The sequence below is a fragment of the Aspergillus pseudonomiae genome, assembly GCF_009193645.1.
Source record: "Aspergillus pseudonomiae strain CBS 119388 unplaced genomic scaffold BDV37scaffold_44, whole genome shotgun sequence".
Lineage (NCBI taxonomy): Eukaryota > Fungi > Ascomycota > Eurotiomycetes > Eurotiales > Aspergillaceae > Aspergillus > Aspergillus pseudonomiae.
The window spans coordinates 170,830-197,003 of NW_022476036.1; the positions used below are offsets into that span (position 1 = coordinate 170,830).

Sequence of the window (26,174 nt, forward strand, 5' to 3'; positions counted from 1 at the left end):
GCGTTTTTTACTTCTACTGCATCCTCGGAGAATATCGAATTACTAGAATAGGGTTATGAAGAACGACGCTCCAGGCTGAGCTGAGCGATGTATTGTATAGTGACACCATCAGTTACGGAACACGACATCAAAGCCAAGTTCAACCTAAACATACCCCATAAACATAAACAAGCACCACATACATACATTCTATATCCGAAATGCAACAAGAAAAATCAGGTATCACAAGTGACCAACCCCAAACGCCACGATGCATCAGCAACATATATACATGCATTCCACCACCACCACCAACAACCACCATCACAACCAAAGCAGAAAGATCAGAGAAAGAAAGATCAAAGAACCTCCACCTCCCCCCGCTCCCAAGCCTCCCTAACCCCCTCCCACCTCACGACCCAAACATCGCCCATGCGCATCTCCTCGCCCACAGTCTCAACCTCGACGCCATCGCCCGGCGGCACAACAACGCCGACCCTCTCGACCAGACACCTCACGAGAACGACCTCCCTGGCATCCGGGCCCTGCACCATACTCACGCCGCCAGCATTATCATCCAGCCGTCTCAGCTGCGCGGGAAAGGAGCCCAAAAACGACGCCCCGAAGTGCCCCGCCAGCAGCGTCTGGTGCGCGCGCAAGAAGCCCAGCTCCTGTGTCGACAGCGGCGAGGGGTCCTGCACGGCGGTTAGGTCGGGGATGGAGTCTTCGGGCTGCTGGTGGTCGGTGGGTTGGGAGTCGGCCGGGGTTTGTTGCTGGGAGGCGGAGCTGATGCGGAGGAGGTAGTGCATGCTGTGTTTTGTGAGTTTCGAGAGGCGTTGGCGGAGGATGGAGCGGAGGAGGTATTGGGTTCGGGAGAGGTCGGTTTGGAGGATGGAGAGTTTGAGGTTTAGGGTTGGGTTGCTGTTGTTATTGGTGGTGGTGGTGGTGGGGTCTGAGGAGGATGCGGCGGCTAGGTCTTCGATTGTTTCGATCTGTATGGGTTATGAGGTTGGGTTAGAATGGGCTGGGAGATTGGGGGTTGGAGGTTGTTGGTTGGCCTACCTGCTTGCGGACTCGCTCCATCATTCGGTTCATCAGGGCCTCCGGCCATGGGAGTAGCTCCGACACGCCGCGCTCGGCGACCCAGAAGCGCGTGAGCAGCTGGTGGTCCAGTTGGGCGGATTCGGGGGACGAAACATCGTTGCGGTCAACGGAGGCAAGGATGTCGTCGATATCCATGGCGGGGGGGTACAATTCATTAAGCGCCGCGTAGCATTGGGGCGGAAGAGAGCTCGACGGAGTGGAATAAAATGTGGGAAGCGGAGCGGAATCGAAGGAGGCGGCGGAGACTAAAATTAAGGTTGCCTCAGGCTACTCCCCGCAAGTATATAAAGTGGATGCGCATAACTAACTACATTACACCGTACACTACGTGATGTGATATCCATTAAAATTACTCGAGCATGCAAGCGAATTCTTCAAGTCATTTCATTCAATTCCAACAAAGGAAATTATCTTTTAATTCTTAATCCCCCGGCCTTCCCATTAGATGTCAGTTCACCGACGCGGGAGTTTTGTGTATGTACAGCTGCATCGACACTCCCAAAGCTATTAGATCTGCCCACTCAGGGCGATCGCTTTTGGGGTCGCTGCCATGCATGGGAATTATCGCCCTTCTGACGAGCCGTACATCAATATGTACATTGTACGGCGAGGAGTTGAGTCGCTCCCTCGCTTGTTATACAAGAGCATAGGGAGGGAGGATTAAAAGACAGTAAGGAGAAAATAAGGAAAGATCCAAGAAGAGGAACTGCCAGGTGGTGGCGTGGTATCATAGCGATCAGGCCCAATGCAAAGTGGAAGGGCGAATAATGTAGGAAAATCGTTCAAGACATAGGAAATAAGTGTAGGGCCAATGGTCAGAAATCAAGGAAAGAATCGGATCCGCTAAACGTTAACAAAAGTGCCGGCTGGCAAGAGGTGCACAGCAGATCAATAAAATGGTAGAGTCAAAAGTTGCTGTGTCATCAATGCAAAATGCTGAAGCTCTATTAACCGGGCGAAGAGAAAGAAACCGAAAGTATTTAAACGAACGGAAAGGAAACTGGAGTGGTCAGGCGCTAGGTCAACAGCGACCAAATTCTCCAAGTCCCATGGTGCAACTCAATATTCTCGAAAGACCAGCGAGTGGGTAAGACAGTGAACCAAAACCAGGGTCTCTGGATATATGTGAAATATTGCGGTGCAACGGAATGCAGTAAAAACTTAGCACAACCCTCGATAGTTTCATAATATCGAGGGCTGGCTCTGAAAATGGAATCGGACGATTCATGGGGGCTGTCAGTAGGAAAGCATGCGGCGGCCGGAGAAGCGAGCGGAGACGGGGCTTGCGGCAAATGGAGAACCTAATAGTCGGTTACGGTCTCCAAGGCCGTTGCGACACCTCCCAGTAGGGCTATCTTCCATTTGGGGAGATTGACCGAAGGCAAAGGTTTGAGCGCGGCTCAACTTAGACCTCTGCTTGACCTTCCCAAGGCCACGCTCGCAGGCAAACTCATGTTCCTTGGCAGACATTTCGACGTAGTTCTGGGGAAAGCACAGTGTCCGATGGTCGGAGAAGAAGCTACTATAGCCCCCGTCCAGAATGTACATATCCGGGTAGGTAAGATGTGGATAGTGATCCACGTTAAAAGCACGATCCTGATGGCGAATGTATTTGGCCATAATGGGAGCCCGGTGTGCGGAATACTCGCAGTGCAAAACCAATGCCGTTCTTGGTTTAGGGCTGGCGAAGAGCTCCGCGGCAAGATTATCCTTGTCGTTGTAGTTCACAGCGCCAGTGATGTGACCACCTTCATATTCGTACTCGAACCGACAGTCAATAATCATGACATTGTCGAAACGGTCGTTGTATTTTCCATCCATGAGTTCCACGAGAATGCTCTTGTCGATGCGAGGCAATGTATCAGCCTGGTCCTCAGGCAAAAAGTGAGGCAATTGTAGGCTGGGGGTTCCTTCGATGTCACAGACGGACTGAAGTGGTGCATTTGATGTAAAAGAAGCCTCTTTTTCGACCATTACATCCTCGGGGTTCTCAAACATGCTCAACGAACGTCGGCACTGTTTACGAGGGCGCATCATGGGGTGCGAGTTTTTGCGAATGGATGCTGCCGACGGAGATCCATTTCCACGGACATGGCTCGTCTCTCGGCCAAATGGGGGTCTCAGCCGCGGGTTGACCAAGCCATGGGACGAATGATTTCTCAGCGATGACCGTTCACGAGGTGGTGATTCATTAAACATATCCTCCAACGAAGCCGATGTGCTTAGCGACGTCTTGGTTCCCTTGCTTTGGAATTTAAACGGCGGTGCTTGGCTCTCCGGTGCGGGCTTAACCATACCCAATTGAAAGGACTGCGCTTTGCTCCTGGCTAGGCTGGGGCGAAGAAAGGTTGGACGTCTCCTTCTATAAGCAAATAGTATTGTCAGACCCATATACACGTCATTCTTTGACTCTCTGGTTCTTACTCATGGTGGCCTTCTTTTTGCCCAACCAAAGGCGAGTCCAGTAGAGGGCTGGCAGTATTAGATCTCATGGGCGTGTCCATAGAGGAAATCTCGATTGTAGGAGTGCGGAGTTCAGCTTCCAAAGTGTTGAATGGAGGTTTGTGCGGTAACGGCGACATTTCCATGATATCCATTGCAGGGGAGGAAGACAGTGGAGGTGTCCTCATCGCTTCCTCTATAAACTTGATGAGCATTCCCAGTCCTTCATGCACTATAACACATCAACTCTTACCACGTCTGTTACCATTCCCAAAAAGGTTAGAGGAGAACAAAGACCGTCGTGGAGTAGCCACTTGGGGACTATATTTGGTCAGTGGGTTCCTTTGAACGCGCAATACCCCAACGACAAGGAGCACAAAGGAGTGGACGTACCTCTGATCAATATGGAAGTTTTGAGATAGATCGGCCGCGAGGCTCGCGGTAGGAGATGTGCCTTTTACATTAAAGTAATCGGCACCATGGGCTTTTTTCATAGATAAATCTTTGAAGTTGAAACTGTTTGAATTGACACCAAACGCAGGGTAGGATGTCCTTGCATCCGAGCGAAAACAATGCCCGAAGAGCACCGATGGGGGCTGCATAGCAGCCAACGGGGACGAGTGTTCCATTTTTGCAGAATGCTTGTTTCTTCCCTAATGCCTCAAACCCGCAAGAACGCCGCAGTCGAATTGGTTCGGAAGAAAAAAAAATAAAAAAAAAAAAAAGGCAGAGCTGGCAAAGAACAGAAAGTAGAAGACAGTTATGCCGTATACTATCTACCCGGCATATACTACACGATAGATGGAGGCGTCTCTGTCGGAATGGTAACCACCCAGCTCTCGTATGTTTCTGTTGCCAAATTGCGGAGTGTTGAACCCAGACTTCACTAATCGAATGGTTGAAGAACGGCCTCAGAATCCCTCAGCTATCCAGCATGTAGCAGCACTTCCTCGTGACGAAGCCGTGCGTCTAGAGCGACATGGCTGGCCGACTAATCGAACAAAAGTAACCCGGAGCGTCAATGTTGGACCAAGACTTGAAGATGGGGAGAAAAGGGCGAGGGGCTAATGAACCACGGAGACTAGGTTAGCATTCTAAGTACTGACATCAGCAACCGGCAGGCATCTTAGGGGAGGAGAATCGGTACGCTAATGCATTGGAGGAAACTTACCGAAGCAGAGGGTTTGTCGGAGATTGGAACACGGGACTGGGCCTGAGGATAGCTCGAGAAATGAAGCATGGGAAATGAGGAACAGTCCTAGTCTTAAAAGAAGAACGGACAGATGTTCAGAAGACCCAGAGAAAAGAAAGAGAAGAAGTGAAAAAAAGAGGAGAAAGTGAAGCTGAAGGGATGATCTTGTTGCAATGGCAACGCAAAAGTGGGGATGGATCTCCAGATGCTCAGAAAGAGCTTAAGCGACGACAGGTTAGCTTCTGGTACTAGACGGGACTAGGCTGGTTTGGTTCATCGGCGTCAGAAACCTGTGTCGAACCGGTTTGGAATCTTCACCCGCCCTTCGTCTTATCGCCCTGCGGACAGGCAAAAGAATGGGTTCAAAAAAAAAAAAAAAATCCCAAAATTAAAATTCCAAAAGTCACTGCCAAAGGGATATCGCAGTGCAAGTCCTTACTATACTTTAGTAATGCTCTCAATTGAAAACCCTTTCTTTCTGTTCTTCAAGGGAATTAAGTTCTTTACAACCGTTTGCTGAAACAGTAATTCCAAAATCAGCAAATATCAAGCCTGACAGCATAACGACGTATGTACCTCACAGGTAGCTTCCCGGTGGGTTTCGGTGGTCCGCAGTACCTACAGAGTACATACATCATAGGTCTAATACGGGTATCATACATACTATACGTACAGTATGTAAGTCAGAGAGGTAGGTACCCGTACGGCGAGGACTAGCCAGCGTCTAGGGCTCTGGGCCCCCCTCGTTGCCGGGACTCCCTTGCCGCCATCAGTAACGCTAGCGGCTGCTCAGCAACCCTTCGCCTATCAGCGTCCTTACTGCTCTACCCGCTGCGACTGTACCAAATCTTCCCTGGCTGGCTGAGGCATGATCGTGCCTGTCTCACGGGCTACCGAAGGATTTTTCTTTCTTCTTTTTCCTTTTCTTTTACTAAATATTGGGTCCCTCCTTTTTTTTTTTTTTTTTTTTTTTTTATTCCTTTTTTCTCTTTCTGACAATTCACCCGGTACCGCACATTCTTTTTGACAGGTTTCATGTACTAGGAGTGGGACAACCGCCATTTGCTGTAGTAACGGTTTCTTATTTTTATCGAGCAAGAACGATATTTCTCGGACTGTGCATTGTACTATTTCCTCATGAAAGGTCTCCGAGTCCAAGAGGAGGCTCTCTTCCTTCTTGTCTTTCTTTAAGCTCCTAACATACGCTAGGCAGTCTCATACAGTTTCACCATTGAGTTTCCGTCTTAGTCGGAGAAAAGGGTCACGAACGGTTCAATATTAAGAAAAATGAGAGCAAATAAAACTGAAAAAGAAGAAGAAAAAAAGGTAATAGGCCCATAATAAAATTTATCTTAGTCTATCCGTTTGTGCCGGTCCATTTTCCTTCCTTTTTTTTTAGGGTCCCAGTAATTTCAGTTCCCAAAGAATCCCAGAAAAGACAGATCGAATCTAATAAAATCTCCACTCGCTCCACTCCGTCGGAAAAAAGAGCTTGTCCGGAGGTCTGCGTCTCAGGAACGGAAATTCCAGGTCAGATTGGATTTCCCAAATGGTAAGCTGTCAGTTGTGAAGTGCCTGTAGCCTCTCAGTAGTCAATCCAATAGTATGGTTAATCCTGTCCAGCTCCAGAGACGTAAATCTCCGAACTCACTAGTTCCCCATCAAACCCTATATGCATATACCCTACATCAACTTCTCGTTATAGGGCCTGTGGGGACGAAGATAGTACAGAGGACAGTGTCGGTAACATCTCCATTATTTCCAATGCGCAACCGAAATCCAGCGAGATGGCCGGATGGACCTAATGAGGGAATGCCTTTACGAACCGCCCTCCCGTCCAGCATGCCAAGGAAATCGCCACATAGGGCAGTGATACCCATTGAAGATATCTTGACTTGCAGATGACTCTGAGGATATCCGACGATCTACATACCAATCGTGCAGGACTATTTGAGCTTCGGGCATGGTGACGGATCGTCGCTTCGAATGAGTCTCTTACCCGAAAAGGAGGGAGGGCAACCGTAGCTCTCAATGAATTGATATCTTAACACGAGGGATATTGATCAATCTCCAAGTGCACAGTCCTCCCGTAGTGTGGTCGTCATACAATAGAAGATATAGTGTGTCCTTACTTGGGGAGTCACTGTACTTCGGATCACTATAGTCTCGATTGGGGGCGGCTTCAGCATTCTTGCTAGTTTTGCCAAGGGATATCTTCATCCCTTCCTACTAGAGCCATCCTTGTCTCGTTCCTATTCTTGTCTTCCCCTCATACCGCAAGTAACTTTGCGAATGTTGCTATTGATTCCTCATTGTCAGTTGATGCGATTTGTCAAAGGGATTGCCTTTTTTTTCCTGGGACCTTTTGACTTTCTCTTTCCTTTACTACCTTCCCCCAGCGGTGTATGTGGGGAACATATCGCAACTAGTCCCCCCCCAGTTGACGACGTCACCAATGGCACTCGCTAATCAAATCGGTTCATTTATTATGGGCGATGCTCAAGGTTTTGGAGGTCCCCGCCCTGATGGATCGGCTTTCCTCGATCGTGCATTATCGGTCTAGAGCCCACACGTGCTGAGCAATCCGCCGCGGCGCACGGAATGATCCTATCGGCCAGTTGAAGACGCTGCCACAACCAACTAACGATGGAACTTGAACTATCTAATAATCTCACTAACTCCTAGCTCCTACACCGCCACAAATGGGGAACGTCAAACAAATGATTGTTACCTTGCCTGCGTTGAGCCTCGCAATGGACTGCTACCCCATTACGCCGCAGCCCCTCACCTCTTGAGACACTGGTTGGCGCCAATGTTTATCCCGGTCCATGTCGGAGCGGGCGCGGAGCAGAAAGGACCCGACTTGAGCGAATATTACACCGTGAGTCGGAAATAGATCGTTATCTTGAGGCTCATAGGGTCGCTTGAGGCGCCCGGATCGCGATGGACCCCATGACAATAATATTGATTTCGCGACAGACTCAAATTAAATCTCTTAGTTTGTGCGATCGCAATTGCGCATTGGCCCGATCGCGACATTTGTAAGCTTTTAGGCGTCGCTTGACATTCAGCTGAGCTCTCGCGGTCGGCAACCACGGAGGGACTAGTGGCGACTATCATCGTATCTCGGGCCCTCCGATCTCTTGAGTGGCAGCGGTGGTAACGAGTGAGAAGGCCAGGATTAAGATCCATCCATCGTAGCCGCCGTGACAGGACCAAGTGCTGCGCATTGCATTGATTGCAATCTGACAACCAATCCAGACAACTCCGAGGTCCGGACTAAGGCATCATCGTCACCTCACCAGTTGTTTCGGTCTGGCCGTCGCGTCAGAGCCTTGGAGCCTTGGCCCGCATCCCTCTGCGGGGTTAACCCTGCCTTAGTCTCTTTCATTGGCCCATCGGGGCGCTTTTAGCGCTCGTGCTACCTTGTCTCCCTGCAACTTTACTCGGTCTTTCTCCATTGTGTACGGAAATCCGTCCTTGCAACTTGTTACTAAATATTGCTCGCCTTCAAAAGAAGAAAAAGTGGGTAGATGGTGATGTCACATGAGGTGGGGGGGGGGAAGAGAAAGGATGTCTTACATCTTCCAGTTTTTTCTTCCTTGTCCCCGCGCCCGATGTCATGACTCTTGTTTCAGAAAGTCTATGCCGTGTCTAGACGTCAGCACTACTTGCTTGCATATACAAAACCTACAGATAAGGTAGTATGTTGTCCATGGGTCGCGAACGAGTAAACAAACGGAACCTTGGAACCAAGACCCAAAGACGCGACCATCATGCGCAGTCCCGTGACTGGTGGTTAACCGACTTCAATGATATCACCCTGCTGCCGATCCTCCTTCTCCCCTCATCCACCTTGCTTTTTGCTGGCAAGGTTACTAGTTCCCACACCCCCCAAAACCACACGTGTGGGAATTCACCAATTATTCCACCCTGCGCTTGGGTCTCTATCTCTCGAGATAATCTATTTTCGAGCTACACAGCCCTTATCAAAACCCTCACCTTTCCCATTTGAGGTGGTCTACTGATTATCTCGATCCGGGAGCGATCGGCAGAGCTATGAGTCGTGCTAATTAGCAGAGCAGCTGTAGCTTTACCACTAACAGACTCACTAGCAGCCTTACTCGGCCTCACCTCGCCTTGCGATTCGTCCGTCCACCACATTCTTGGCGTTTGCCGCCCGCACTTCCTCACGCCATGTGCGTGGTTCCAAAGTCTGACATTTACTGGTACCCCCATGAACTAGTCACTCAGAGTTATTTCCTTCATAAACAATTTTTTTATCCACTATGTCTCTCCAGAAAACAATATCTTTGCTTCAAACTCCAATGGCCGCAATCTAGGAGTTTTTTATTTGACGCCCTGGATCAATATCTCCCCCATACATAACGTAGGCACCGAAAGTTAAGTAGCTCAAAGCTTAATATCTATAAACTCCTATCTGCCACGGATCAGGATGCGATGCAACCCCACTTCCATCCCTCGATCATTGGGAATATCTCAAACCTGCAGCTGGCGACTGATGTGGTCGGTTATCATTGATGAGGACTCGGTATGAGATCCGATCCATGCATCTGGTTGTGCCATCAAACTTTCTCCGCTCGTATATCGACGACCGTGCGCATTGATTGAGTTGGCCACCTCTGCCTGATATACTTTTTATCCGCGATAGTCAAAGAGATCCTGAAACTTAGATCCTCGATAGAGGGACTGTCGCGTATGTACGGAGTAGTACATACATGATCATATCTTCGCCACTAGACTATCAATCGATATCAATATTCCACCCCTCCCCATGTCTCCCACCACACACCCTCGTGCTGGCAAATCCCTCACCCAAACCACCAACCCTCACGCGAGGGCGAATAAAAACACCACCCACACGTAAACAAACACTTGCAGCACCAATACGTGCCCATATGCAAGTAATAACTAACCCCCCAAAGGGCGGAGATGGTTCCCATCCCTAGATTACCCCATCGCCATCCCCCACACCCACCGATAGAATCAAACCCCAGTAGCCCACGATCCCAAAGTAACACCCTCACCCAAAAACAACCCAAAAAAAGACTAAAACCAATCCACCCAATATGAAACCAATACAGCACCCCCTCTATTCACCCGACCCATCCCATTAACCCCCGTTAAAAATCTCCTATCCTCCCTCCTACGCAGATAAATCCCCGATAATAAATGTCCCCACCACCCTTGCTTCGACTCCTCCGCCCCTTCGAAGGTACCGCTCAACCTCGGCCCTGCCCTACGCTGCACGACTCAAACACCGCCAAAACACTGAAAGAGAGAAGGGGGGGGAATCAGGAAAACGAAACCTCACCGCCAGAGCATGATTTACGTGCCTTACAGCCCGGCGCACATCCATTCCTACATAGTAGGGCAAGTGGAGCCCGAAGCAACGGCTCAGGGAGGGTTTTGGGTGGGCCGAGCTCTTATCAAATCAATACATTGTTTGGAAAGAGGGGGGTGGGTTCTAATATTGGAAGGCTATGCGATTGATAGGAGATTTCAAACCAGGGAGGGGGGGGGAATTGAATTCCCTTGTTCCAGGGTCCAGGTAGACGAGGATTCTGGGGAAGTGGCTGGGGGAAATCATTGATATTCGGATGCGCAGACTGGCAGGCTTGCAGAACTGTACCTGCAAAATAAACTTCTGTTGGAGAGAACGTTAATCAGCGGTTCGGAGACATCTACCAGACATCCCATCCCGTCTTGGTCAACGGCGATGAGTGAACTCGGCCCGCATTCTGCATGCCAGAGTACCAGCCTGCTCTTGTGGAATGTTCGATGAGGATTCCTGGTCTTGCGTGTTCTGGCATTGATATGGAAGTGGGCTTGGGTATGGGGAGCGTTGTGTGTAGTCTGCATTCTTGGAGATAGACTGTGGACTAGGGAGTAAGGGGGTGTGGGATCGTCTGGCTGAACGGGGTCTTGGATATCTAATTGTAGCATTCGCCGTTAATTGGGCAGTATACGTTTGCCATAGGGCAAGGATTGACGTGTAGGGATTAACTCGTAGGATATTGCACGGTGTTTTTCGGCGCTGTTGGTAGTCTTAGGATGAGCTTGGCCGGAGCTTCTCTGATGCTTGGTAGTGGGGTCATTGGGCGTTGGAGGATACATTGTTGTCGGTGGAGTGGCGTTTGTTTGAGTGTTTGTTGATGGTTTGGACTGGGGAAGAGATAGGTGGATGGTTGACAGGTTTGCTCGAGCCGTGGTTTGTACCAGGTAGACAAAACATTCCGGGACTGCTTTTTTGTTTTTAGGTGTATATTGGCTTAAGAAGGCATTGTCACTTGTTTGTTATGGTGAATCCATAACAGTTTTAGTAGCTCCCCGCGGCAGACGTATTATATTCCGCAAGAAGCAATCTAGTTGACGAAGTGCAGGTCATTATAGGATAGTCGTGTTGTCGGAGCAAACGCGTAGTGTTCGGTTGCTTCGATATAGATGCAGTTCTCGAAGAGCTTTGTCATTATTAGCACTTATTGCCAGTGACCGCACATATATATTCTCACTATCAGTAGTGCCTGAATGTTTGCTATTCATTGGAAACAATCGATCCGTATTTACTCTAGCCCTGTACCACAGTCCATAAACTATGTCACTCATCCACAAAGATAGATGCTGGTGAATTTCCTAACCAAACGTAAGCCTCGAACCACCTTAATAGAACAGCTTTGTTACTCGTCTTTGGCCGATCGATGTCTACTATAGTCTGACAGCCATGAAGCAGAGTAACATATATAGATAATTTGCTATATATCTGGCTCCTTTTCTTCTAGGGTAGGTCTGATACTAGGAAAGAATAACATTGCCTGATATATATACTTCCTGGTTTCAAACACCTACGCAATAGACCAGTCAGAAACGAAAAACGACTCAATATGCAACATATACTTCTGCAAGAACAAGTTACAATTCTAGACCACTTTTCATGCTATCGTTCACTCGAGAACTGGCTCTCCCTCAGCTAAACTGGGCACATGATCCTATGTGTCTTAATTATGGAAGAGCCCCCATGACAGTCTTGCTTAGAAGCGTTTAAAGCACCTGGAGATATCCCAGCTCAAGCTATTCCTACCATAACATCTTCTCGTTACCTCTTTTACCTCTTTTCATTACCTCATTACCTCTTTTCGTTAACCCTTTACCTCTTTTTGTTACCTCTTTTTATTATCTCGTTACCTCTTTACCTCTTTTCATTACCTCATTTTACCTTTTTTAAGCACTTATAGGCAGCGAGTTGAATATTATCAACACCTTGATATAAAGAGATAATAGAAAGAGGTAAAACAGGTATCAAAAAGTGGTAAAATGACTTGCTTTGCCGCCTCACTCAAAGATTGTCCGTGCTAAGCTGATATCAACAGACCTACATACCAGATCTGCTACTCTCGTGCTGGAATCGTCACCTCGATCGCTTCGAGCGTAACTCGATGCAGAACTGAGGACTCTGTCTACGCTAGGCTTCCGAAGTCCTGTTGATGTATATATAAAAGCACAAATTTGTCACTTCCGAATTAGATGACGGAACACATCTCATCATAGGTTCATGAAGCGAATATGTAACCTACAGATGGGTCATCGTGCTCTTTGGCTGCTCTGACTGCCCTCCAAGTGCTCCGAAAAGTCGACGGTGATCTTTCCGGCAAACCAATTTTTTTTATTCCTTCCAGTTGTATGTATGTAGTTACCTCCTCCGGCAATTATTTATTCTAATATTCTCTTTACAGCGAGTGGAACCAGCCCATATGCACGTCCAACTAGCCAAGAACGTTTTCAAAACAGGGAACCGAATCACTAGAGTCTCCACATTGACAGTCCCGAAAGATTGACAGTCCCGAAAGTTGAAGAATTATTAGGTGACTTGACGCCGGCAGGTGAGAGTGACTATTGTCTACTAGGGCCTTTTCTCAACCACATGCCGACCTCACATGTACAGTAGTTGGCTGTACAAGGCAAGATCCAATTGCAGAGATCGCAGCGCCTTTTATCGATTCTCTATTCGACGCTATCGGTCTGAGAACGGAATAGCTGCCGTTTTTGCGATCGGATGGATGTATCATCTCAATTTCTAACATTGCCGCCTGGTGACCTACTAGGCTGCTACAGGTTCGGATCTGATGCGTCTACCGCGCAAACCCGACAATACCGATCTATGCCCGGGTGGCACTCAATCTGCGGGATTGCTTCCGTAAAAGGCGAACACTGTTCCAGAATGTTCGTTTGAGTATATCTGGGTGGAGCCGAAGCAGGATCTGGATATGTTGGGCACTTGCTTGAGGGAGGAAAGTTAAGGCTGGTCGTGGGGAAGTATTGTTAGCTTTTGATGGCATTGAGGCGGTTTGACAGGTATGTCAAGTTGTATATAAATGCAAGGGAGCTTTTGTTAAGGCTGTCGTCAAAATGGAGGAGTTGACAGTAGACCGCAGGAAGAACAGGCAAAGAGTTGTCTCCATTGTTCTCGTGTTAGAGGACAGATTTTTTGAACCAGTATATGATACTACTTGTAAAATACGGTCAGTACAAGTTAGTATTGTCTGTCATACATAGATTTTCAGTTTGTGAGATCATTTGGTATTTAGAACGATCTATAAATCAGCCAAACTTTACTATTGACGTTGGCACATATCGTGGTTCCGACGACGGCCTGTGCATTGTGATATATAATGTGGCAAGACAGAGATTTTTGTGACCTATTTGTTGCACGGCTTGTACTATTCGACATGTAATTCTTTACAGAGATCAGAGACGAAAGACCATCTTAAGTATCGTATTAGGCATATATTATGCCGTACGCATCATCACGAACGTAATCCAGTCGCCGAAAGAAGAGTGGCGCTCTTTGCAAACTGACCGAATCCCCAGTGCGGAATAGAGCTTTGCGGCCTCGAACACCGAGATATGCAAGCGCGTTAATATATGAAATCACATTGAAGATCAGGATGAGAAATTACCGATCCAGGAATGATCTTCAATCTTTTCTTCAGATTCGGTGGACGTTGCTATACTTCAAGTGTTTATATTGTATTGGCGTTGCTGTAGAAATAGGAACCTTACTACAAACAGCAGGCGGTGGAGGATCCAAAGCGGTGGTCGATTGCTTTTATCGATAACGCTAACCCAAACCGGTAAGTAACCTTGTCGCAAAATGAATTTTCGTTGGGCCAAACCATCGACATTTGATAGTAAATCTTCAGACAACATCAATCTAAACATATCAAATTACCTTTATTCTTCGCGCGGGGCCATTGTGTGATTGGAGAGCCTGTGAATCTAGATAAACTGAACCCACTTTCCCGCGGCAATGGCGCAAAATCAGGCCGGTTCTAAGAAGAGACGCCGTGAGCCAGTCAACGTTGATACCAAGCTGGTGGAAATATACGAAGATCTTGCAAGCGAGAAAGATGAGATCAGACTGAAAGCTGCGCAAGCGCTGGTGTCGCAATTTACGCCCGACAAGGAGGCCACAGATGAACAGATCAAAAAGACCCTGCTGAGACTCTTCCGCGGCCTCTGCAGTAGCAGAAAGGCTGCGCGCATTGGTTTTTCTATCGCCTTGACTGAGATTCTGTCTCAAGCTCTGTCCAACCCCAGAGAGTCTTCGGAAATCGATATCCCGAAGGTCGTGGGGTTCTGGGAGTCACAGTCTAGCGCTTCCGGAAGCGAGTCAGGTCAGGTATGTTTAAAGATTTCCCTGTCTGTGTTCCGTTGCTAATGGAATTATGAAGGAACAAAGAGATCATCACTTTGGACGCCTATTTGGTGCTGAGGCTATTATCAAGTCTGGTATTCTTTTCAAGCCCAAGGCGCCTTTCTCTGAGTGGACCAAACTCTTAGATCTGGTCTTTGATCTGGCCAAGAAGAAGCCATGGATCCGGGAAGAATGCGGCTGGATCGTGTACCGCTGTGTGTATGAATTATCTGCTCAGAATGCCGATGCAAAGTTCGTGGAATCTGCTCTTGAGCGTCTTTGCACAAATGACCTGGCACGGACACCAGAGGGAGTTTCCATTTGGTTAGCAGCCAAGGAATTATTCCCTAAGGTGCAACTTCCCAGTAAAGTATGGAAACATGACGACCCATTGGATGCCAAGGAGAGGAATCAGCTGGCAAAGGTCATGAAGGAATCCTCAGTGTCTGAGGCCGAAGGTGAGAATAAGGGTAGCAAGGCTAAGGCATCGGGCGTGTGGAATTCAAAGCTTCACTTTGCTTGGGATGCTGTGTTGTCCAGGCTTAGCGAAACGTCAGCAAAGGAGAGCAAGTCAAAGACCTCTAGACTTAGCTTCATTGATTTCTGGACAGAGGTTGTCGACAGTACGTCTTCCTGTTTGCCCTAACAAAGGTATTGGTTCTAACTAATCTTACATAGATGGTCTCTTTGCCGCTTCCTCCTCGGACGAGCGCAAATATTGGGGATTCCTCCTCTTCGTCAAGGTGTTGAATGAGAGCCCCTTGCCATTGGCTTCCCTTGTGTTCACAAAGAACCTTGTGAGGTGCCTTACGAATCAGCTCGCCGTTGAGGACCGATACCTCCACCGTATGGCGACCAAGGCTGCTAAGACCATCCAGACCCGCGTGTCAAAGGAGCCCGAATTTGCTGCAGCCTCGATCAGTGGTTTGATGGGCTCGGCGGGCTCAGTGAACTTTGACCAAGTCACCAAGACCAAGACGGTGGAGAAGATCGTGGTTGAGGCAAATTCAGATGCGCTTAAGCAGATTGTGCCCCTCTTCGAAAAGCTCATCGCATGCCCAGGTACAAGTGACAGCAAAACTGCTGCCTCAAGCCGCCAGTTCCTTGCTGGCTTGCTTCTGTCCATTGTTAGGTCTCGGGCTTCCGCCAGCGATGAATCAGAAGAGAGCTCTAAGGAGGTGCTCGAACACATTCTGTTCACTTTCGTGCGATTTGCCTACTTTGTGGAGAAAGATGGTGAAAGCCGTGGTCAGACCGCTGCTGAGCCAGCCCTCACTCAGCAGACTCAGGAGCTCTTCCGGAGCAGGATCAACTCCTGTCTGAACAGTCTTATCGCCAACCAGAAGTACACAACTGATCTTCCTTATGCTGTTGTCCGCAAGATTCGGGATGCAGCCAAGTCGGAGGAGTATGGTAAGTTTATCATCGCTATGGATGATACCCTACAGGATTCAGTGAAGGGCGCATTCAAGTCGCTGAAGAAATTGTCCAGCACGGTTCGTCAACCCGAAATTTGCTGACTACCCCAAACCCAGTCTAACGGTATACAGGATAAGAAGGATGATACCGCGGGCATTGATGCGTTCAAGCTTCTTTACTCTATGACCATTCTTCAAGTGTACAACGGCGATGCTGATGCTGTTTCCATGCTGGACGAACTTGACTTCTGCTTCTCAAAGATCTTCGGAGACAAGAAGTCCAAGAAGGAAGAGACAGCAGATGCTTCCGATGCGCTGGTGGAGATTCTTCTGAGTTTCGCATCGAAGCCTTCCCAGCTCTTCCGTCGTATGAGTGAACAAGTCTTCAGTGCTTTCGCCGATAAGATTTCTGAGAATGGATTGGATTCTCTGGTCTCCGTATGTGTTTTGCTCCTCTTCGTTCTGACGTTCATCGAAACTAACCACATATCTCTAGATCTTGGAAGCGAAGGAGAGTCTTGCAGGCCAGCAAGAGATGTTCGAACAGGATGATGAAGGAGAAGAAGATGAGGAAATGATGGATATTGATGAAGACGACAGCGACGTCGAAGTTGTTGACGCAGAGGGCTCAGACGATGACGATGACGAAGACGAGGAGGAAGGACCCGAAGAGGAAGAAGACGGAAACGAGGACGAGGAGGCTATCTTCGAGGCCAAGCTTGCCGAAGCACTCGGACCGCACCGTGCAAACCAAGACCTGAACGATGACGAGGAAGACTCAGACGCCGACATGAACGACGATGAGATGGAACAGGTAGACCAGCAGCTTGCTAAGGTATTCCAGGCACGCCGGGATGCCCTGAGCAAAAACAAAGACAAGAAAGACGCCAAGGGGAACATGGTTAACTTCAAGAACCGTGTTCTTGACCTTCTTGAGATCTACGTCAAGAAATGTCACTCGAAACTCTTGGCTCTCGATCTCCTTCTCCCTCTTCTGCGTCTTACTCGCAAGTCTACCGTCAAGCAGATTTCGAACAAGGCCAACTCTGTGCTGCGCGATTACACGAGACTGTGCAAGGGCTCTGCTCTGCCCAAGTTAGAATCCGTCGAGCCTGCCTGGGAACTCCTGAACTCGATCCACAAAGAAGCCAGCCACAGCGGCCCGCCCTCGCATGCTTCGTCTTGCAGCCTGGCAAGTCTTCTTATGGTTAAGGTTCTCGTCGCACACGACAAGGACAACATCTCGGGCATTGTGGATGTCTACGCCGAGACCCGAAAGCAGCAGTTCCTGAGCAAGAAATGCCATGTGCAGCCTTTGTTCTTCAGCGAGTGGAGCAACTGGTGTGTCTCCGCCAGCAAGCAGATGAAGAACTGAGCGTTGCTTCCTTGTCTCCCAGACTAGTACATAGGTTTCTTTAATCAAAACAGCCACTTTTATGATATTGTAACATAGTCCAACATATCCCGGACACAAAAATCAAAAGGTATCTCAAACATAGACATTGACCACACACAAACCAAGAGAACATGCCATCGTTAGCTAGTAACATCCAAACCACCACCCACCCATACATCCAGCCAGTTACCTAAAACCCCTTAATATACCGATGTTCGTTCGTAACCTCAAGCACATCAAACCTCATCCCGACCTCCAAGGCCCCCTCCCCCCTGGGCGCACAAAGCATGCCAAAACAAGGCTTATACTTCATGCCCTCATCCACCCTCCGATAACTCATCAGCGTATCCCACGGCTGCGTCTTATGCTTCTCCGCCGATTCGGGGTCCACATTCGGCACCTGACACCTGGCACACCTGGCCAGGACATCAAACTCCAGCACCTTCCCTGCGCCATCAGCAACCCTCACAACCTTCCACTCATCCTCCACCCAAGGCTCACCCCCCTTCACAATGACATTAGCCCGGAACCGCTCCACGCCAATCGGGCCCACGCCCTTCTCCACCAGCCGAGAATTCAGCTCCGCCATCGACGCCTCCGAGGCAACAAGCACGGGATGCACATCGGGGAAATTCACACTCTGCGTCCTTCCCAGAAGCCTCGGGTCCCCGTTGCCGCGCATCACCCTCGGCGTCGGGCCCTTATAAACGAGACAGACATCACGCCCCAGGAACGCGCTAAACGGGCCATTGACCTCCGGCCCGTAGATGTAGGCGTCCGTGTCAATGTCCCAGATCTTGACCTGGCCCAGGGTCGTGTGGGCGTCTAGCCACGCGGCATCTGGGCGGAGGGGCACGCGGACCTCCTTGTCAGCAACGCCCGTGAACGTAACCACCAGGAACTGGCTGTCCGCGCTGAGAGCGGTGTTGATGAGCGTCATCTGCGGGATCTGCCGGATGGTCAGGAAATCGTGCGTGTTGGCGTCGATGAGCATCCACCGCCGGTCGAGGTCTAGGCCTTCCATGTGCAGCGTTGTCTTCTCCAAGCTGAGGCCGCGGCATGATTTGATCGGGTACACTCTCAGAGACGTAATTTCGCTGCTGGGGTGCTTCTTTTTCTGCGTGTTGGGGAGCACTTTGGTTTTCAGCCAGTTTGGGATTTGCGGGTATAGCAGGGGGATGGTTAGGAGGGTTAGAACCGTCGCTATTGTGAGGGTTTTGGGGGCGTCAAGGTCTAGCATTTTTTTTTCTTCTCTTTCTTTTCTTTTCGTTTGCTTTTGGCTTGTTTTCTTTCTATATGCGGGCTTTGCTTGCGTGCTGTAGATAGACTACGTTTCGCGGTCTTTTTTATAGTTGGAAAGTGACCGGCCTATGGAGACGGATGAGTAAGCTTTGGGATCCACCTTCCGGTGGGTGCGGCTTCGGGCTGGTGGCCGTTGTCCCTTATACTTGATTCCGCAGATTCCCGCTTCATGCTCTCGGTGTTTGTATCGGTCTCGGGATTTGATGAATGTCGTCAGAAGTCGTTTGAAATCCTTCCCGCCGGAAAAATCTACACAGACGGATACGGTACAACAAATATCAGGCTCGATAACTGTTTATATTCATCAATAGTAGTCAGAGGGTAGATAATGTATCCGAATCCTGATAAACATGTATAACTCAACGTGAACGACCCAGGGAAAGTAGTCCCCTAAGAACAAATGATCACTCGAGAATTGAGTGACTGTAACCAAAAGCGCATCTGGAACCCGGATAGTGCACCGCGCCATAGAAATGCAAGTATATATCTCGCCCAGTGCTCATGTTCTTGCTTTGCAAAAAGATACTAGCAACCTGGATGCCTCTCTATACCTGCCCGCTAGCCCAGCTTGTTACAAGAGCTTTGATCAATCCGGCGGCAATATCTGCCCCTCTCTCAATGTCCTCGTCGGCACAAGATCCAGGCACATGGAAGAACACAACGTTTCTGTGCTGGCCTTGTTGAAACGCCTGTGCCAGGCTTGTATAAAAGATGAACTCGCAGAGGTAGCGTCCAGCGTCCTCTGATATCCGAACGTCTGCGCCGGGAGATACAAAGGACTTCCATGTGCTGAGGAAGTCGACATTGGGCGGCTGGGGGTTGAGACCCTTCTGTACTATGCCTGTGGGATCCGTCGCAGGACCAGCCTGGAGCACTGGCGGGAGCTGGTGCTCCCTCCATACCTTCTCTCCATCTTCATAACCGATTCTGCCTTTGACATCGGACAAATGGTAAGAATCTCGATGTGCCTTGGTCTCAATTGAATAGTATGATCTTGTGGCCGCTATGCCCATATGGAGCACGATGTCTGGTCGTCGACCTCCATGGGACTCGGCATAATCCTCTAGGATGGCTGGAATGGCTGTTCGCACTGTTGAGTAGGCGACAGGAATGGGAGATGGGTGCACGTGAATTGAAATTCGGCGAGAAGCAGGCCCGGATCCAGACGGCTTCGCCGAAGGAAGGTCAAGTGACTGTGGTAGAGAGGAGGCAATCAAATATGAGGCATTGACGAGGTTGGTTTTAAACGGCTAGTATGTTGTCAGCATGAAGGAAAAATCGGAAGCCAAGACGATCGAAGAATCGCAAGCCAAGTATAAGACAGCTCAACTTACTCCAAATCCTGTCACTAGTACCGAGACTTCATCTGGATCTGTCAAAGATGACGGAGCAAGACCAGGTACCTCCGTCTCGGGTACCGCTACGGGTGGGCCAAAGTCTCCCATGACTGGTGGGTAGATTAAGGAGAGTTAGGGGATCTGCGTGGAAACAACGTCTCTGTATCACAGTACGCGATAGCGATTCAAGCCACACTAAGGACAAAGATGAGGGACCAGGGATATATTAAAGATATCGAGGAGCTTCCCCCGCAATACAACCACTGCATGCGGGTCTTGGCATCACGCGATATCGATATCGATAAGGTGATAAGACACATGACCTCCCTTCTTGACCGCCAACCAAGCCTGAAGTATCAACATGCTCTTGACACCTGCGCAATTGATCCTGCGGTACTTTCTCGGGATGATATGAGGTGCTCTTGCGTCGCATGTCTTCTGGTCGCCGCTTATTGTGCTCTCGTTTCCGAGTCCTTGACCGACCATTCCCCCCTTGCTCCAGTGGGGTCAAACCGCAGACCATTGGGCAGTTCGGAAAGTTCACTAGTGAAAATGAGCTACAATGTGTACTCGATAGTTGAGGATCACCGCTCGCTTGGTTAATAGCGCTGGTCTTCACCCAATTACCTTGCGATTAGAAGACAATGAGGGAGACTTGGGCAGGGATCCCTCCAAGCGAACAAATCAGGGGGATTCAGTATGTCATCTCAGAGTTGCCGTACGACCCACTTCTTTCTATCCGGGACATCTTAATATTAGATACAACTACTCACGGTGGCTCCTCCCGTCCCAAGTATGTGCAACAAGATGGAGCTAGTGTTGAACATTCACGGGCATAAAATTATGCTGTGAACATCTGAAACCCTACGACCAATCCCTCAAAAAGTTGCCGCTGTCCATGCGGCGCAATATGGAAGACAACTTGAACACAACGACATGCCTATTTAGGAAATCAAACTGCCTATCATCATTCTCCGCCCAGAAAGCCACCCCCATGCACCAAACGAAGAAATAATATGCGGGGAGGGTCTGACAGGGTGGATGGCTGAGAGTTTCGACCATCGTCGGCAGCCGGCGGAGCTACTGTGGTGTACTTCGTCGTATTCAACGTATCGAATATATCCCCACTTCGGATGTCACTCATTCCGTGCAAAGGGGGCTATAGAGTCAGTCAATTGGAGGGCAGTTGTGTGCTTAGCGTGGGTATATAAGGCCACATCAAAAGAAAGAGGGCAGGGGCACATTCTCTGATTGACTGGCACGGAAAGCTATTACAAGATGCCTGCACTTGCTGAAATTCTTGAGAGCCATTACTTCTTCCAAGGTATTGCAGTGGCGTTGACTCTGATATTTGTGTCCAACTTTTACAGAGAACTCGCGGATGGCTTGCCATACCGTAAAATTCCCCTTGTGGGGAGAAGTAGATGGGAGATCTCGAACACCAAAGCCAAAAAGCTCTTCGTCACCTCTGCAAAGGATCTGATGGTGCAAGGATTTAGTCAGGTATCGGACGAGTCTTATCTTATCCTCGAACGAAGAAAGACAAGAGGAGATTTATGACACTGACACTTAGCTTTAGGGCAGAACCGTCTTTCAGGCCATGTTTACTTCTGGTCCGACCATAGTTCTGCACCCTTGTTATGCGGATGAGTTGAAAAACCATCCGCAATTAGACTTCAGGGCGGCGGTTAAAAAGGTAATCACTTATTAGCAGCGGCAAAGACAAGTATTGACAATCTCAGCTCTTTTTTGGTGCAACCATACGGGGGTTCGAACCCTTTGGCGACCAAACGAATCCAACAATCGGCATAGAAGTGATCAATAAGAAATTAACGCATATGCTGAGTATGGGTTTGTTGCTCGAAGAAATTGCCTTTGTTTCTAATGACGTTGTCTTTCTGTAGGCCAGTTAACTATTCCCTTGTCAAAGGAAACTGCTGCTGTGTTGACGGACAAACTACCTGGATCCGACGGTATGAAGCATGACAGCAAAGTTTAGAAAGACACTCACTGATGGTAAATGCTGCACGCTAGAATGGAAACCCTTCACTTTCGGACTGGAGGTCCCGCATATTGTGGCTCGTGTGTCGTCGCTGGTGTTTATGGGAGAGAAGATATGTCGGAATGAAGCATGGTTGAATGTATCAGTCAATTACACCATTGATGCGTTCAACGCGGCTCGTGAACTCAGAGACTGGCCAGCAGTTTCTAGGCCATTCATACACTGGCTTCTGCCATCGATGCAAAAGCTTCGACACCACAAAAGGGTGGCAGCTGAGATTGTTCAACAAGAGATCAATAGGAGAGACATGATCCGAGAAGGTACACTGCCAGAGGATAAACCCCCTAGAACGCATACAGATGCCCTAGATTGGTTTCGGGAGGTTGCTGCAGGCCGACCCTACGACGAAACAGTAACGCAGATCGCTCTTTCTGTGGCGGCAATTCACACGACGTCGAATATGCTTACGAATGTAATGTATGACTTGACGGCCCATCCGGAATACATCCAACCATTGAGAGACGAGATCAAGGCTATCGTGGAAGAAGACGGCATCCTGAAGAAGCCCAGTCTTTCTAAGATGAAGTTGATGGACAGTGTCATGAAAGAGAGTCAACGTATCAATCCTATATCTATCGGTAAGCGATTGTGGAGTCGTCTGTCCTGTTCAACTGCTTGTAGTATTAGCCTGCTGACGTGCTCCTTTGCGAAAAGCCTTCTTCAATCGCGTTGCAACAGAGTCATTCGTGCTCTCTGACGGAACTTATATCCCCAAAGGTGCCAACGTAACTATGTCAGGCCACACTATGGAAGATGAGACGGTCTATCCCAACGCCAAGGTGTATGACGGCTTTCGGTTTTACAACAAGCGCCAGGTACCTGGCAACGAACATCGATATCAGTTCGTAACTACCAGTCCAGAACACTTGGGTTTCGGCCACGGCATGCATGCGTGCCCTGGCCGCTTCTTCGCTAATAACGAGATCAAAATTCTCCTTGTACACCTGCTAATGAAATACGACTGGAGATTTGCCGACCACGTTGACCGGCCCCAGTCGATTCTGCACGGAACTGAAATTATGTCCAACCCCACGGTGAAACTACTTTATAAGTCACGACAGCCGGAAATTGACTTGTCAGCGTTGGAAGAGGGAACCACTGACTAGTTATTACCTTCTTCACTTTGGATGTCTTTTCTTGATGTGGCATGAATATCTTTTGTCTTTCTTTGATGTCTTTCTTTCCTCTCATTGAAGGCCAAGTGTTGTGCTGTGGGGCTGTACAGAGACGATGAGAATAGGATCTTTTTTACAGCGGAAAGTAAGGAGTAATCAAGTTTTTCCCTCCATCTGCCAACCATATGCATGTGCGGGACACCAGAGGACAAGATCTCCAACAGTTGGGCAACAAAGCACGTAAGGAGGTTTAATACTGAGCATGAGACCCGATGTCGCAACGATCTCATTTAACAGCGGTGTTGTCTTCGATAATAAACGACACTGGACTTACTCGACCAACATTAGTGCCTACTATGATAACTTGCAGATGGGTATGTCTACATTGCGTACACTATATACTACCAAGTTGGGTTCGCATATGCAATTCCAACATAGGATAATTCATAATCCATGGGTAAATCACTGCAGCTGTGGCCATAGTTCTAACTGCAATTGTTTAAAACGTACCGGTGCATTTGCATGAGAGGTAAGGAGTATGCAGCATGTTGGGCTGGCCTCCATTGGCGGCGAGAATCAAAAAATAAAAGTAACCCCGAAAAAGGAAGTAAACAGTACTTCTGCATTGTTTATATCGACGCGTCGTCCGAATTGATAACAAGTGTCATTGAACTATGGTAACATCCCGAGTGGGTTCGAGCTAAATGGAAGCTATCTTCTGCGTATGGATACACTATGGAGACCTAGACCTCCATGTACTAAAATTAACATCCATTCCCGTCCCCCAAAACTTAGACGAGGCCACCGAGGTATTGGGGGCTGATATTGTTAGCCTAATCCGGTGGATTTTTCACTTAGTTCTTGCATAGGGTCTAAGCGATGGACGTATGGACTCCATCCCCAGCCTCCTGGATTTTGGAGGTTCTTTTTTTGGAGATTGAAAGAGGAGAACTGTTGTTTATATGGTCCATGCTTTTTTAGTCGATGGAGAAGTGGTTGATAGTGCCGATTTTGCTCAGGAACAGAAGCCTACTAAGGTTAGCCGCCTCAGGTAACCTCCCGCTAACGGCTTAAACTACTTTGGGATGAGATTAGTTCGTGTAACCCGTTGGTAAATTCTAGGGTACTAGTGGACCATGGGAGAAGATACATATATGTGATTGGATAAAAGCCTAGAAGAATACAGTAATGTTACCTGTCGCGCGTAGTCCGCGCGAGAGACGCGTTGACACGCGACACCCCACTTTCCCACGCGTTTGGAGCGGTGGGACTCGGAATCGATGGGCGATAAGCGAAAAAAAAAGAGAGATGTATCGGCACATGTCAATGCTTTTCCGCCGTCTTCGTTAGGCACAACGGCAGTTACGGCCATTGACCCCTTCTTTCAACCTCTACCCTTCAGGACATGTCCGGCACCCTCTGGTGAACCTCGTGCTTCCGGGGATAGATCCAAACGTCTCAATCCGGCGGCGAGGCGGTTAGTCGCGTCTGTCCATCCTCCTAATGCCGGGTGTGGTAAGACTAATGCAAGCCCAGTCTCTGTTGGTTCGTCTGTGACGGTGGTGGAGTACGCTTCTGCATGAGACTGGAGTTCGAGATTTCCAAGACCACTTGGACTCTCTGATGACACTGGCACGAACCACTCAGCGTGACTCCGAAATTCCTGGCCCGAAAATTTCTCCCAGCCACCGACTCTGATCACACGGTTTCCTGGATCTAAGTTTTTTTTTTTTTCTGCCTTATTTTTAATTTTCATTTTTTCCTGGCTACTCCTGGGAGAGAGCTCTCGTCGGAACTTCTGCAATGACTGGATGTAGATCACTTGACGTTGTGTGAAATTTGGGAAGTGATAATCTGATAGCCATACGCACACGTCGGTCACATCAATAGGGTTCCCTGACAGTGTGATTTTCCATGCATCCCCCCAATGGGAACGAGGTGTAATAAAACTACGAATAATTCTTCCTGATCGGTGAACTGATTCGCCAGCAGTGGTTGTAGTGGACATCCCCCCCAAATGTACCTACACCCTTACAGTTGGGGGAAATACCACGCAACGGTAGACTCAGAGACGAGGGAGAGACAGTAATAACCATAATACTCAAAAAGGACGAAATCAACAGGGGTGTAACCATCCTAGACATTCAAGTGGGCAAGGTATTTATTATGATCCAGTTCGTGCCGCATAACTTGAGGTCATCACTGACTCCGGATGATTTGTTCGATGGAATGGTTGGGCAACGCGGTGAGGCGGTGGAAGAAGACCCGCCAGTTACTAGTACATCTGACGCTTACCACTAGTACTGATGCTTGCTTGTTAATTTGTGAGTGGAGGAGGTCCCTGTTTTTAGAAACCGGAGGAGATTCTTCTCTGCAGATTTCAAGATAGTAGTATCTAGATTTTTTTTTTCGATATATTTTGATTTGTCTTTTCTTGGGTCAATCTGCATTTTGCCATCGAGGGGGAAAAAGTAAAAATTAAAGAAAAAACAAAAATTAAAGGTTGATGGCAAAAGAGTAAAAATTAAAAATTAAAAAAGAAGCAGTCGAGTCGGATGGCGGACTTGAGCAGTAACAATTCTCCGCATTCCACAAAACCAAGGCATGATCCGTAATTTATTTGGAAATTTCCCCATTTCACGCATTGTGATTTGCTCGATGGCAAAGTTCTCCCTCTGCATCGATTAAATAACCAGAAGGTCCCTTAGTAGGGGAAGGTATCCTGTTCACACTGATAACATACATCATCGGTATCTATGGCTGATGCGGACTTGGACGTGACATCAATACTATACTTCCTGTACTTCGACCATTCGACGTTTCCAAATAATTAATTAGCATTGACGCCAGCTAATTACCTCTGGAACTAAGGCTGTTAGTGCTTGACGTGGTTCCTTTTCCGATCCTGAGTCGGGCTCCGTTGAGTGGAGACGGTTCCAAAAGCAAAGCCAAAGAACACTCTTGCGCACCGCCAGATTCTGCGCGCTGTCCCGGCGCCTTAGGCTTTGGGGGACCAACGGCCTTAGGCGTTCCCCCTCTGCGTGATCCTCCCGTCCCGTCCTCGTTCCCTTTCCTGCCTCCCTTTCCTCTCCCCGTTTTCCTCCTCGCTTCCTCG

At 48.6% G+C, this 26,174-nt stretch overlaps 6 protein-coding genes across 6 annotated transcripts; 2 read left to right on the forward strand and 4 right to left on the reverse strand.

Annotated features, from left to right (window-relative positions):
- Nucleotides 1-42: 42 nt before the first annotated feature.
- Nucleotides 43-1,267, reverse strand: sld5 (putative GINS DNA replication complex subunit Sld5). The gene is made up of 2 exons (XM_032078969.1): nucleotides 1,042-1,267; nucleotides 43-971 (listed from the first exon to the last, which is right to left on the reverse strand). The coding sequence occupies exons 1-2, from the start codon at nucleotides 1,216-1,218 to the stop codon at nucleotides 339-341; spliced, it is 810 nt and encodes a 269-aa protein (XP_031940345.1). The 5' UTR covers nucleotides 1,219-1,267; the 3' UTR covers nucleotides 43-338.
- A 1,052-nt stretch (nucleotides 1,268-2,319) lies between these two features.
- Nucleotides 2,320-4,154, reverse strand: nimT (putative tyrosine protein phosphatase MIH1; the record flags this gene model as incomplete). Its single annotated transcript, XM_032084868.1, has 4 exons — nucleotides 2,320-3,445; nucleotides 3,508-3,721; nucleotides 3,779-3,846; nucleotides 3,919-4,154. The coding sequence occupies 4 exons, from the start codon at nucleotides 4,152-4,154 to the stop codon at nucleotides 2,320-2,322; spliced, it is 1,644 nt and encodes a 547-aa protein (XP_031940346.1).
- A 9,424-nt stretch (nucleotides 4,155-13,578) lies between these two features.
- Nucleotides 13,579-17,233, forward strand: BDV37DRAFT_251394 (DNA-directed DNA polymerase POL5). Its single transcript, XM_032082294.1, has 7 exons — nucleotides 13,579-13,623; nucleotides 13,692-13,853; nucleotides 13,965-14,414; nucleotides 14,467-15,052; nucleotides 15,108-15,925; nucleotides 15,980-16,285; nucleotides 16,344-17,233. The coding sequence occupies exons 3-7, from the start codon at nucleotides 14,043-14,045 to the stop codon at nucleotides 17,220-17,222; spliced, it is 2,961 nt and encodes a 986-aa protein (XP_031940347.1). The 5' UTR covers nucleotides 13,579-13,623; nucleotides 13,692-13,853; nucleotides 13,965-14,042; the 3' UTR covers nucleotides 17,223-17,233.
- Nucleotides 17,234-17,415: 182 nt separating this feature from the next.
- BDV37DRAFT_251396 (MOSC domain-containing protein) lies at nucleotides 17,416-18,607 on the reverse strand. The gene has a single exon (XM_032082295.1). It carries the CDS (start codon nucleotides 18,481-18,483, stop codon nucleotides 17,434-17,436), a length of 1,050 nt encoding a protein of 349 aa, XP_031940348.1. The 5' UTR covers nucleotides 18,484-18,607; the 3' UTR covers nucleotides 17,416-17,433.
- Nucleotides 18,608-18,823: 216 nt separating this feature from the next.
- Nucleotides 18,824-20,131, reverse strand: BDV37DRAFT_251397 (putative pyroglutamyl peptidase type I). The gene is made up of 2 exons (XM_032082296.1): nucleotides 19,880-20,131; nucleotides 18,824-19,795 (listed from the first exon to the last, which is right to left on the reverse strand). The coding sequence occupies exons 1-2, from the start codon at nucleotides 19,988-19,990 to the stop codon at nucleotides 19,091-19,093; spliced, it is 816 nt and encodes a 271-aa protein (XP_031940349.1). The 5' UTR covers nucleotides 19,991-20,131; the 3' UTR covers nucleotides 18,824-19,090.
- Nucleotides 20,132-21,052: 921 nt separating this feature from the next.
- BDV37DRAFT_150676 (cytochrome P450) lies at nucleotides 21,053-23,265 on the forward strand. Its single transcript, XM_032078972.1, has 6 exons — nucleotides 21,053-21,385; nucleotides 21,462-21,578; nucleotides 21,625-21,727; nucleotides 21,787-21,855; nucleotides 21,917-22,522; nucleotides 22,599-23,265. Exons 1-6 carry the CDS (start codon nucleotides 21,161-21,163, stop codon nucleotides 23,048-23,050), a joined length of 1,572 nt encoding a protein of 523 aa, XP_031940350.1. The 5' UTR covers nucleotides 21,053-21,160; the 3' UTR covers nucleotides 23,051-23,265.
- Nucleotides 23,266-26,174: the final 2,909 nt, after the last annotated feature.

Excerpts from the sequence above, each read along its gene's own strand:
- BDV37DRAFT_251394 (XM_032082294.1), top strand. The coding sequence starts at position 14,043 with ATGGCGCAAAATCAGGCCGGTTCTAAGAAGAGACGCCGTGAGCCAGTC. Across the intron at positions 14,415-14,466 it reads CCGGAAGCGAGTCAGGTCAG|GAACAAAGAGATCATCACTT; the intron begins GTATGTTTAAAG and ends GGAATTATGAAG. Across the intron at positions 15,926-15,979 it reads TGAAGAAATTGTCCAGCACG|GATAAGAAGGATGATACCGC; the intron begins GTTCGTCAACCC and ends AACGGTATACAG.
- BDV37DRAFT_150676 (XM_032078972.1), top strand. The coding sequence starts at position 21,161 with ATGCCTGCACTTGCTGAAATTCTTGAGAGCCATTACTTCTTCCAAGGT. Across the intron at positions 21,386-21,461 it reads TGGTGCAAGGATTTAGTCAG|GGCAGAACCGTCTTTCAGGC; the intron begins GTATCGGACGAG and ends ACTTAGCTTTAG. Across the intron at positions 22,523-22,598 it reads TATCAATCCTATATCTATCG|CCTTCTTCAATCGCGTTGCA; the intron begins GTAAGCGATTGT and ends CTTTGCGAAAAG.
- BDV37DRAFT_251396 (XM_032082295.1), bottom strand. The coding sequence starts at position 18,483 with ATGCTAGACCTTGACGCCCCCAAAACCCTCACAATAGCGACGGTTCTA.
- BDV37DRAFT_251397 (XM_032082296.1), bottom strand. The coding sequence starts at position 19,990 with ATGGGAGACTTTGGCCCACCCGTAGCGGTACCCGAGACGGAGGTACCT. Across the intron at positions 19,796-19,879 it reads TACTAGTGACAGGATTTGGA|CCGTTTAAAACCAACCTCGT; the intron begins GTAAGTTGAGCT and ends ACAACATACTAG.
- sld5 (XM_032078969.1), bottom strand. The coding sequence starts at position 1,218 with ATGGATATCGACGACATCCTTGCCTCCGTTGACCGCAACGATGTTTCG. Across the intron at positions 972-1,041 it reads TGGAGCGAGTCCGCAAGCAG|ATCGAAACAATCGAAGACCT; the intron begins GTAGGCCAACCA and ends TAACCCATACAG.